The sequence below is a fragment of the Ornithorhynchus anatinus genome, chromosome 8, assembly GCF_004115215.2.
Source record: "Ornithorhynchus anatinus isolate Pmale09 chromosome 8, mOrnAna1.pri.v4, whole genome shotgun sequence".
Classification (NCBI taxonomy): Eukaryota; Metazoa; Chordata; class Mammalia; order Monotremata; family Ornithorhynchidae; genus Ornithorhynchus; species Ornithorhynchus anatinus.
In genome coordinates this window covers 5,023,113-5,035,242 of record NC_041735.1, presented here as the reverse complement: position 1 = coordinate 5,035,242, position 12,130 = coordinate 5,023,113, and the positions used below count along the sequence as shown (strand labels likewise).

Genomic DNA, 12,130 nt, shown 5'->3' with positions numbered 1-12,130 from the left:
CAGTAGTATTTATTGAGCTCTTACTATGTGCAGAGCATTGTACTAAGTGCTTGGAATGGACAATTTGGCAACAGATACAGACAATCCCTGACCGTAATCCCTGCTCACAGTCTGGGGGCCGGTGGGGGGTGGGGAAGACAGACATCAGTAAGCAGTGTGGCTTAGTGGAAAGAGCCCGGGTTTAGGAGTCAGAGGTCGTGGGTTCTAATCCTGCTCCACTGCTTCTCAGCTGTGTGACTTTAGGCAGATCACTTTTCTGGGCCTCAGTGACCTCATCTGTAAAAGGGAGATGAAGACTGTGAGCCCCAAGTGGGACAACTTGATCACCTTGTATCTCCTCCAGCGCTTAGAACAGTGCTTGGTACAGAGTAAGCGCTGAACAAATACCATCAATATTATCATTATTACTTAAGAAGCAGCATGGGGCCCAGTGGCAAGAGCACGGGTTTGGGAGTCAGAGGTCGTGGGTTCTAATCCTGCTTCCACCACTTGTCCGCTGGGTGATTTGGGGTAAGTCACTTTACTTCTCTGGGCCTCAGTGACCTCATCTGTAGAAGGGGGATGAAGACTGTGAGCCCCATGGGGGACGACCTGATCGCCTTGCATCTCCCCCAACCCTTAGAACAGAATAACACCATCAGTATTATCATTATCATCATTATTATTATTATATACACAGGGCTTGGGAAAGTACAATAGAGCAATAAAGAGAGATGATCCCCGCTCATAGGTGGGAAATGAAAAATGGGAGGGACAAAGGGCAGCTGGTGGGGGGGAGGGGGGAAAGAGAGCGGTGACGTCACAGCCCGGTGAGGCCGTTTTGCTTTCCATCTCCCGAGGAGCTTCCGGGCGGGGCCCGTGACGTCACGGGGAGGGGCGGGGCCGCCGGGAAAGTCACCGCCTCCGGAAGCCGGCAGGGGGCGCTGCGGGGGCGCTGCGGGGGGGGGGGCAGTCATTCAGTCATTCAGTCACTCCCTCATTCAGTCATTCTGTCATTCAGTCATTCTGTCATTCAGTCATTCTGTCATTCCGTCAGTCACTCATTCATTCCGTCATTCTCTCAGTCACTCCATCATTCAGTCATTCCGTCATTCAGTGAGTCACTCAGTCATTCAGTCATTCCATCATTCAGTCAGTCACTCAGTCGTTCATTCAGTCACTCAGTCATTCTGTCACTCAGTCACTCCCTCATTCAGTCATTCCGTCATTCCCTCATTCAGTCATTCTGTCATTCAGTCATTCCGTCAGTCACTCATTCATTCCGTCATTCTCTCAGGCACTCCATCATTCAGTCATTCCGTCATTCAGTCAGTCACTTCATCATTCATTCATTCATTCATTCAGTCAGTCATTCGTTTACCCCGTCATTCAGTCATTCAGTCATTCCATCATTCATTCAGTCACTCAGTCATTCCGTCCTCCCGTCACTCCGTCATTCAGTCAGTCACTCAGTCATTCAGTCATTCCATCATTCAGTCAGGCACTCATTCCCTCAGTCACTCCATCATTCAGTCACTCCATCATTCAGTCACTCAGTCCTTCAATCATTCAGTCAGTAACTCAGTCATTCAGTCATTCCATCATTCAGTCAGGCACTCATTCACTTAGTCACTCCTTCATTCAGTCACTCCATCAGTCAGTCACTCCATCATTCCATCATTCAGTCAGTCACTTCATCATTCATTCAGTCAGTCACTCATTCATTCATTCATTCATCCACTCCATCATTCATTCAGTCAGTCAGTCACTCATTCATTCAGCCACTCATTCATTCATTCATTCACTCCATCATTCATTCAGTCTCTCAGTCATTCACTCAGTCATTAATAACATTAATAATTATTATGGTATTTGTTAAGTGCTTGCTATGTGCCAGGCACTGTTCTAACCACTGGGATGGATTCAGGCAAATCGGGTTGGTCACAGTCCCTGTCCCACGTGGGGCTCACCGTCTTCATCCCCATTTTACAGATGAGGGAACGGAGGCACAGAGAAGCGAAGTGACTTGCCCAGGGTCCCACAGCAGACCAGCGACAGAGGCGGAATTAGAACCCACGACCTCTGACTCCCAAGCCCAGGCTCTTGCCGCTAAGCCACGCTGCTTCTCACTAGACCATGCAAAGTTGGTAGACACAATCCCTGCCTCCAAGAAGCTTACAGTTCTTTCTGTTGAGTATTTTTGTTTTCAGTGTTCAATTTCCCTCTGCTCATTTAATTATCGAGTGCTTATTCATTCATTCATTCATTCAATAGTATTTATTAAGCGCTTACTATATGCAGAGCACTGTACTAAGCGCTTGGAATGTACAAGTCGGTAACAGAGACAGTCCCTGCCCTTTGACGGGTTTATAGTCTAATCGGGGGAGACGGACAGAGAAGAACAGTAGCAATAAATAGAATCAAGGGGATGAACATCTCATTAAAACAATAGCAGAGCCCCATACTAAGCTCTTAGAGGAGTCCAATACAACAGAGGCGGTAGACACGTTCCCTGCCCGCAGGGGGTTTATAGTTTAAAGTGATTTCATTAAGGCTTTGAAGGTGCACACACTGCGAGTACAACCTTGGGCGGCCCAGGGCGGGCTTTTCAGCCACAGGCATACCCTGTTAGGTGAACCTCATCATAAGTGGTTTGCTCAGTGGAAAGAGCCCGGGCTTGGGAGTCAGAGGTCATGGGTTCGAATCCCGGCTCTGCCACTTGTCAGCTGTGTGACTGTGGGCAAGTCACTTCACTTCTCTGAGCCTCAGTGACCTCATCTGTAAAATGGGGATTAACTGTGAGCCCCACAGGGGACAATCTGATGACCCTGTATCCACCCCAGCGCTTAGGACAGGGCTCTGCACGTAGTAAGCGCTTAACAAATACCGACATTATTTTAGAATGGGAAAGACAACTACAGTACAACTACAATCTCCTAGACTGCAAGCCCATCGTTGGGTAGGGATCGTCTCTATCTGTCGCCGAATTGTACTTCCCAAGCGCTCAGTACAGTGCTCTGCACACAGTAAGCGCTCAGTAAATACGACTGAATTGAACTGAATATAGCAGTCCCTTTGTTTAGCCCTGTCAGTGGGCAGGGATTGTCTCTATCTGTTGCCGAATTGTCCATTCCAAGCGCTTAGTACAGGGCTCTGCACATAGTAAGCGCTCAATAGATACTATTGAATGAATGAATTTGTTGGGTATTTTCAAATGTCTTCACCGGCCACCCTCCCTATACCTACCCCGGCGCCTTCATTTTCCTTTAAATTCATTCAATAGTATTTATTGAAGTACTCTGAGCACTGCACAGAGTAAGCGCTCGATAAATACGATTCATTCATTCATCCAATAGTATTTATCGAGCGCTTACTCTGTGCAGAGCATTCATTCATCCAATCGTATTTATTGAGCGCTCTCTGAGTGCAAAGCACTGTTCCAAGAGCTTGGGAGAGGACAATAGAACAATAAACAGACACATTCCCTGCCCACAATGAGCCTACAGTCCATATTATTATTATATTAACTCTCTCCCGTATATTTTTCCCAGCTGTTAGCACAGTGTTTTGCACACAGCAGGTGACTGCCTGACACATAGTAAGCGCTTAACTACCATAATTATTACTATTGCTACTTTTTGGTGAGTTCGTCTCCCAGCTTTGAACTCGACTCGATCCTGAATAGTGTGTACTATAGACTGTGAGCTTGTTGTGGGCGCGAATGTCTCTGCTGTTACATTTTACTCTCCCAAGTGCTTAGTACAGTGCTCTGCGCCCAGTAAGCGCTCAATAAATAATCCCGATGTGGTCAGGGATTGTCTGTATTGCTGAATTATACTCTCCAAGCGCTTCGTACAGTGCTCTGCACACAGTAAGCGCTCAATAAACACGATTGAATGAATGCTGTCACGAGAAGCTGGGTGGTTTAGTGGAAAGAGCACAGGCTTGGGAGTCAGAGGTCGTGGGTTCTAATCCCGCCTCTGCCACTTATCATCTGAGTGACTTTGGGCGAGTCACTTCTCTGGGCCTCCGTTCCCTCATCTGTCAAATGGGGGTGAAGACTGGGAGCCTCCACATGGGCCAACCTGATGACCTGGTATCTCCCCCAGCGCTTAGACCAGTGCTTGGAACATAGTAAGCGCTTAACAAGTACCGCTATTATTATTATTATTAATTTCTCTGTGCCTCACTTCCCTCATCTGAAAAAGCGGGATGAAGACTGTGAGCCCCAAGGGGACCAACCTGATGACCTGGTATCTCCCCCAGCGCTTAGAACAGTGCTTGGCACATAGTAAACGCTTAACAGATACCACTATTATTATTATTAGTTTTTCGCTGCCTCACTTCCCTCATCTGTAAAAGGGGGATGAAGCCTGTGAGCCCCACGAGGGCCAACCTGACGACCTGGTATCTCCCCCAGCGCTTAGAACATTGTTATTGTCTGCCCGTCTCCCCTAATTAGACCGTAAGCCCGTCAAAGGGCAGGGTCCGTCTCTATCTGTTACCGATTTGTCCATTCCAAGCGCTTAGTACAGCGCTCTGCACATAGTAAGCTCTCAATAAATACTATTGAATGAATGAATGAATGCTTGGCACATAGTAAGCGCTTATCAAATCCCACTGTTAATATTCATTTCCCTCATCTGTCAAAGGGGGAATGAAGACTGTGAGCCCCACGGGGGCCAACCTGGTGACCTGGTATCTCCCCCAGCACTTAGAACAGTGCTTGGCACATAGTAAGTGCTTAACAAATCCCACTATTATTATTAGAGAAGCAGCGTGGCTCAGTGGAAAGAGCCCGGACTTTGGAGTCAGTGGTCATGGGTTCGAATCCCCGCTCGGCCACTTGTCAGCTGGGTGACTTTGGGCAAGTCACTTAACTTCTCGGTGCCTCAGTTACCTCATCTGTAAAATGGGGATTAAGACTGTGAGCCCCACGTGGGACAACCTGATTCCCCCGTATCTCCCCCAGCGCTTAGAACAGTGAGAAGCAGCGTGGCTCAGTGGAATCAGAGGTCATGAGTTCGAATCCCAGCTCTGCCACTTGGCAGCTGTGTGACTGTGGACAAGTCACTTCACTTCTCTGGGCCTCAGTTCCCTCATCTGTCAAATGGGGATGAAGACTGGGAGCCCCATGTGGGACAGCCTGATTCCCCTATGTCTACCCCAGCGCTTAGAACAGTGCTCTGCACGTAGTCAGCGCTTAACAAAGACCAACATTATTAGAACAGTGCTCTGCACGTAGTCAGCGCTTAACAAAGACCAACATTATTCCATCATCACTATTCCTCTCCCAGGCCGCTCCCCCGGTCCTCCACTCCTGGCGGCCCCTAGAGGGCGCTCCCGCCCCCCCTCCCGAACTGGCAGCCCCACTTCCGGTTTGGCTTCGCCGCGGGCAGTGCGCAGGCGCGGCTTCCACGTCGTCCCTTCCCCCCCCCGCCGCGCCCTTTCCCCCGGAAGTAGTTTTTTCCCCCGCGGGCCTTGCTGGGCCCCCCAAGCCTCCCTGGCCAAGGGGCGGTGAGCGGCTCCCCCTGCGCCGCCGCAACGGTAATTACGGTATTCGTGCTGCTGGGGTGGGGGAGGGGGAGCCCGAGGGGGACCGTCCCCCTTCTGAAGCGCTCACTCTGTGCTCAGCACTCTTCTAAGGGCTGGGGGAGACACAAGCTGAGCAGGTGGTCCCACGTGGGGCTCACAGGCTTCATCCCCATTTGACAGATGAGACAGTTGAGGCCCGGGGATTATAATAATTACGGTAGTTCAGCGCTTACTCGGTGCCAAGCACTGTTCTAAGCGCTGGGGGGGGATACAAGGGGATCAGGTGGTTCCCACTTGGGGCTCGCAGGCTTCATCTCCATTTTGCAGACGAGGGAACTGAGGCCAGGAGAATAGTAATGATGAATTATATTTTTTGTTAAGTGCTTACTCTGTGCCAAGCACTGTTCTAAGCGCTGGGGGGGGGGATACAAGGGGATCAGGTGGTCCCACTTGGGGCTCGCAGGCTTCATCTCCATTTGGCAGACGAGGGAACTGAGGCCAGGTGAATAATAATGATGAATTATGGTATTTGTTGAGTGCTTACTCTGTGCCAAGCACTGTTCGAAGCGCTGGGGGGGGGGATACAAGGTCATCAGGTTGTCCCCCCTGGGGCCCACAGTCTTCATCCCCATTTGGCAGATGAGGGAACTGAGGCTAGGAGAATAATAAAGATGAATTATGGTATTTAAGTGCTTACTCTGTGCCGAGCACTGTTCTAAGCGCTGGGGGAGATACAAGGTCATCAGGTTGGCCCCCCTGGGGTTCACAGTCTTCATCCCCATTTGGCAGATGAGGGAACTGAGTCCAGGAGAATAATGATGATGAATTATGGTATTTGTTAAGCGCTTACTATGTGCAGAGCACAGTTCTAAGCGCCGGGGGAGATACAGGGTCATCAGGTTGTCCCACGGGGCTCACAGTCTTCATCCCCTTTTGATAGATGAGGTGACTGAGGCCCAGAGAAGTGAAGCGACTTGCCCACAGTCACCCAGCCGACAAGTGGCAGAGCCGGGATTGGAACCCATGACCTCTGACCCCCAAGCCCGGACTCTTTCCACTGAGCCACGCTGCTTCTCTAAAATAAATATAGAAAAGGGGGGTGAAGACCCTGTGGGACGGGGACCGGGTCCAACCCGATCACCCCGCGCTCGGCACGGCGCCTGGCACGTAGTAGACGCTTAACCGACCCCACAGTTCCCGTTATTTGCCCCGCTCCCCAGGGAAGGGGGCGTCTTGGCTGACGGCTGACCCCCGGATTCTCCCCTACCAGGTGCCGAGCCGCCCCTCACCGATGGCCACCAGCCCCCGGGACCCCCGACCGCGGCCGTGCTGAGCCCGGGCCCCATCCAGACTCGGGGCTCCTCCCGCCGGGGACCGGGGATGGCAGGCCAGTTCCGCAGCTACGTGTGGGACCCCGTCCTCATCGTCTCTCAGATAGTCCTCATGCAGACCATCTACTACGGCTCCCTGGGGCTCTGGCTGGCGCTGGTGGACAGCCTCGTGCAGAGCAGCCCCTCTCTGGATCAGATGTTCAACTACGAGGTAGGAGCTGGGGGGGTCCCAGAAGTCCCTCGGTCCTATTTAATAATAATGTTGGTATTTGTTAAGCGCTGACTATGTGCCAAGCACTGTTCTAAGCGCTGGGGGAGACACAGGGGAATCGGGATGTCCCACGTGGGGCTCGCAGTCTTCATCCCCATTTTCCAGATGAGGGAACTGAGGCACAGAGAAGTGAAGTGACTCGCCCACAGTCACATGGCTGACGAGTGGCAGAGCCGGGATTCGAACTCATGACCTCTGACTCCAAAACCCGTGCTCTTTCCACCGGGCCACGCCGCTTACTGTGTGCGGAGCACTGTATTAAGCACCCGGCAGCGCTCAGTAGGAGAACGCAGCAGAAACGGGCGCTTAGAATCGATACTAGGGAGGGTGAGGCCGTTCGCGGAAGGAACGGTGGGATCTTTTCGTTCATCCCGTCGCGTTTATTGAGCGCTTGCTCCGCGCGGAGCACTGGACTGAGTGCTCTTTTGTCGAGTAGCGCCGGTTGCTGTTAGAGTTTGCTGTCGGCGGATGTGGCAGTTCTTCCGGGCCTACCTGGTGTTCCCTCTGCTCACTGGGCAATAAGGAGAATAAGGAAAGGTCGAAAAAGCAGCACTTAAGGGCCGAGTTCCTCCCTACGGAATCGTTTCCTTCTTGGGCGGGCCTCGTCCCGCCCGCCAAGCTGAAGGAGATCTTTTTTATCTGTTGAAGCACCTGGATCGATCACAATGATCATTCATTTCCTTCAATAGTATTTACCGAGCGCTTACTACGTGCAGAGCACTGTACTAAGCGCTTGGAATGGACGATTCGACGATCACTAATAGGTGTTCGTGGACAGCGGGCATTCCAGACTCGGCAGGGCTCCTCAAGTACCCTCACCCTAAGGATGGGGTCCGCGTGATAATCGGATGAAGATGGCATGTACCTTTACCCTAAGGTCGGAGCCTGAGGGATAATAGGATGAAAGTGTCTGTCTCCTGAGCTTTCATTCATTCACTAGTATTTATTGAGCGCTTACTGTGTGCAGAGCACTGTACTGAGCGCTTGGAATGGACAATTCGGCAACAGATAGAGACAATCCCTGCCCGTCGACGGGCTGACGGTCTAATCGACTGTAAAATCGGGGCTTTCCAGTCATGCCCCGGTTTCTGCTGCCATCTTTAAGGCTCTGGGGTTGCGTATCTCTGCATCCTCTCCTCAGCCGCCAGCTGAGGCTGGAGGGCAAAAATCCTTTTCCCTTAACACCTTCTGTTTTTGACCCTTAGATCCTCGGCTTCTCTACCCCTCCTGGTCGACTGTCCATGATGGCCTTCGTGCTGAACGCCCTGACCTGGTGAGTATAACCCCATCCCCTAACCCGCATTTGAGGATTTGGAGTTTCCCAAGATGGATTCTTGTGTTGGCCCTGACCATCCCCTAACCCGCATTTGACGATTTGGAGTTTCCCAAGATGGATTCTTGTGTTGGCCCTGACCATCCCCTAACCCGCATTTGACGATTTGGAGTTTCCCAAGACGGATTCTTGTGTCGGCCCTGAGGCCGGAGCTAATAACGATGACGACGATGGTGGTGCTCAAGCACTTACTATACGCTAAGCACTAGGGTTGAGAGAATATAAGCAGAGCAGAGACAGTCCGATCTAAGAGATCTCAGATCTCACCGTCGGAGAGGGAACGAGTATTTTATCCCCATTTTACAAGGGAGGGAACTGAGGCGCAGAAGTTGAATGATCTGTCCAAAGTCATGCAGCGGAAAAGAAATAATAATAGTTATGGTATTTGTTGAGCGCTTACGATGTACCAGGAACTGGGGTGGATACAAGTAAATTGGGTTGGACATGGTCCCGGGTCACAGCCTCAATCCCCGTTTTTCGGATGAGGTAACTGAGGTCCAGAGAAGTGAAACGACTTGCCCGAGGTCACGCAGCAGACAAGCAGCAGAGCTGGGATTTGAACCCATGACCTCTGACTCCCAAGCCCGGGCTCTTTCCACTGAGCCACGCTGCTTCTCTTGGGACCCCCCCCGCCCCGCCCCGCGCACCCCCGAGGGGTCCCCGATCCGCTCCTCCCCGTTAACGATCAACCCCGATGACTTCTCCCCGCTCTCTCTGTCTCGGTCTCTCCTCCCCGGCCCCGCTCCCGCAGTGCCCTGGGCTTGCTGTACTTCATCCGGCGGGGAAAGCAGTGCCTGGACTTCACGGTCACCGTGCACGTCTTCCACTTGCTGGGCTGCTGGATGTACAGCTCCCGTTTCCCCTCCACCCTCACCTGGTGGCTCGTCCACGCCGTGTGCATCGCGCTAATGGCCGTCATCGGGGAATACCTCTGCATGCGGACGGAGCTCAAAGAGATCCCCCTCAACTCGGCCCCCAAATCCAACGTCTGAACGGTGTGGTGGGGGCCCCGCGGACCCGGTTCCGGACCCGACCGAGCCGTCCCCACCCACCCCGACGCGTCCCGACGACGGTTTGGCCACAGATGGAACGGTCCGGTGGCCCGGCGACGTTCGCCGGCACGGCGAGTCGGGAGGGAGCGGTGCTCCGAGAGGGTCTCCCGGCTGCTGGCTCTCGCGGAGGGGCGAGTTCGTGTTTTGTGTTTTAAATCGAGGAACCGTGGAGCGAATCACTTATCCCGGTCTCCGGCTCTCCTCCCTGGGACGCCGGGGTTCGTCCCCCGAGCCGAAGGAGATCAGTCAGAGGGAATTAACCCCCGTCCTCGCTTCCGGAACGGGGGCCCAGGTCGGACCACCGGGCCGGCCGAGGTATCAAGCACAAGAGAGACGCGCGATATTCCCCTCTCCCCGTGCGGACGGACCGACTTCCATCCCGCATCCTTTGGTTCGCCAGGACCGGCCGGGACGCGACCCCGGAGGAGAACCACCAAACCCTTCTGGGCTCATCCCCTTCTAGGAGAGCCACTTCCGTCCCGCCTGGAATGATCCCGGCGGCCCCCACCGGCAGCTGCGGCCCCCGGTTCCTGCGGACCCCCCGTTAGCTGCTGGGATGGGGGGTGGCCGGGAGGGCGAATCGGTTCGCCGCTGAGGTTTTACTCCGGAGGGACGGCGGGGGAGGTCTCCTGGCGCCCGGAAACCCCTTCTTCCTTTGTACATAAAAACAATATTTTCCACTCTTCCGTGTGTGCTCCCCTTGTGGTGCCTTAGATGTCGGTCAGGCCTATTTATCGAGCCCTTCCGGTGTGCGGGGCACTGTGCTGAGCACTTGGGAGAGGACAGTAGAACAATGTAACGGACACGTTCCCTCCCCACAGCGAGCTCACGTGTAGAGAGAAGCAGCGTGGCTCGGTGGAAAGAGCCCGGGCTTGGGACTCAGAAGTCATGGGTTCTAATCCCGGCTCCGCCACTTGTCAGCTGGGTGACCGTGGGCAAGTCACTTCACTTCTCTGGGCCTCAGTTACCTCATCTGGAAAATGGGGATGAAAGACTGTGAGCCTCCCGTGGGACAACCTGATGACCCTGTATCTCCCCCAGCGCTTAGAACAGTGCTCTGCACATAATAAGCGCTTAACAAATACCAACATTATTAGAGGACGAGTTTACAGCGTAGAATAGGCGGTGCTTTCCCCCTACACAGAGCAGCAGAGCGTTGAGTAATAGGTAACTCGTTCTTTTTTGGGGGCCCCGTGGAGTGGTGAGGTCATTCCTCTTTACTCAGCGAGAGGACAGAGGAAAGGAAGATGATTTTAACGTTACTTTTTAAGCACTCACTGCCTATCAGTGGTATTTATTGAGTGCTTACTACGTGCAGAACACTGTACCAAGCGCTGGGGTAAATACAAGATAATCGTTCGGATACCGACCCTGTCCCAGCTGGAGCTCGAAGTTGGAGGGCGTAACGATCAGTCAGCGGTATTTAGTGGCGGCGTGCAGAGCACTGTACTAAGCGCCTGGGAGAGTACACTCTAACCGACACGGTCCTTGTCCACGACGGACTTAGAGTCTAGAGGGGAGTGGGATTTAATCCCCATTTTACAGATGAGGAAACGGGCTCAGAGGAGGTAAGTGACTTGCCCGAGCTCACGGCAGACAAGAGGCAGGATTAGAACCCAGGTCCTCTGACTCCCAGGCCCGCGCTCTGTCCTCTAGGCCTCGCTGGAAGTCTTCGGAGCTCACCTCCCCTCTCGGCCCGTCGCTTCTTAGCCCTTCCAGTCGAAAGAGGGGGTGCCCTCAGTGGGAGGGAGCCTTAAACGCCGGAGCCTCTCCAAGGGCCCTAGTTGATAACCTTTTGTCCCTTACGTTGCCACTGGAGCAGTTCCCATTCGTACAGCGCTCCGCCCACGGTAAATGCTCAGTAAATAGGATTGATTGAGGAGGCTTTCACTAATCTCCCATCTCCGTTTCACCCACTGAAGCCACTTGACCTGAGCAGCGGGTACTCATCTCCCCACCTGCCCGCGGGCCTTTATGTCTCGATCTTTAAACTCTGTCGCTGTCTCACGGCTGTAGTCTTGGCCTCCCTGCCTCTGAGAGGGAGGAGAAGGCTGGACCAAATCGCAGAGACCCCCGCCCCCCCCCCCCCCATTTGGACCTATAAAGTTGCCAGAATTTCACTATACCCAAATGGGGGCTGGTAGTTTAGGAAACTTAACGGGTCCGGCCCCTCAGCCGAGGACCTAAACGACCCTAGGGAGAGGTCAGGTGGTATTTGGGTGTCTACTACGTGCAGGGCGCTGAACTAAGTACTTGGAAGAGTACAGTGGCGATAGTAGGGATGACCCCTGCCCCTAAGGATCTTTCAATTTAGTAGCAGGGGCAGGAATGCCAAAATTACAGCTAGGAAACAGCCACAGAGTTTAAAGAAAGATACGCGAATACCTGATGGTGAGGTGACGTGGCATCAGCGGATGAAGTGGAGATGGGAGATTGGCGGAAACCTCATCCATCGATCTTATTTACTGAGACGTTACTGTGTGCAGAGCACCGGAGTAGATGCTGGGGAGACTCGGTGAATGTGTTCCCTGCCCACAGTGAGCTAAGGGTCTGGAGGGGGAGATTGATGAGTAAATTATGGAGGAAATGTAATTTCAGAAGGGTCTTGAAGGCAGGAGGTGGGGGACGG

General features: G+C 53.1%; 1 protein-coding gene across 1 annotated transcript; it reads left to right on the top strand.

Moving 5' to 3' along the window:
• Positions 1 to 5,444: 5,444 nt before the first annotated feature.
• On the top strand, positions 5,445 to 9,441 carry LOC100077615 (SYS1 golgi trafficking protein). The gene is made up of 4 exons (XM_001508758.5): positions 5,445 to 5,526; positions 6,785 to 7,056; positions 8,322 to 8,389; positions 9,201 to 9,441. The coding sequence occupies exons 2-4, from the start codon at positions 6,895 to 6,897 to the stop codon at positions 9,439 to 9,441; spliced, it is 471 nt and encodes a 156-aa protein (XP_001508808.2). The 5' UTR covers positions 5,445 to 5,526; positions 6,785 to 6,894.
• The last annotated feature ends 2,689 nt before the right edge of the window (positions 9,442 to 12,130 follow it).

Excerpts from the sequence above, each read along its gene's own strand:
- LOC100077615 (XM_001508758.5), top strand. The coding sequence starts at position 6,895 with ATGGCAGGCCAGTTCCGCAGCTACGTGTGGGACCCCGTCCTCATCGTC. Across the intron at positions 7,057-8,321 it reads ATCAGATGTTCAACTACGAG|ATCCTCGGCTTCTCTACCCC; the intron begins GTAGGAGCTGGG and ends TTTGACCCTTAG. Across the intron at positions 8,390-9,200 it reads GTGCTGAACGCCCTGACCTG|TGCCCTGGGCTTGCTGTACT; the intron begins GTGAGTATAACC and ends CCGCTCCCGCAG.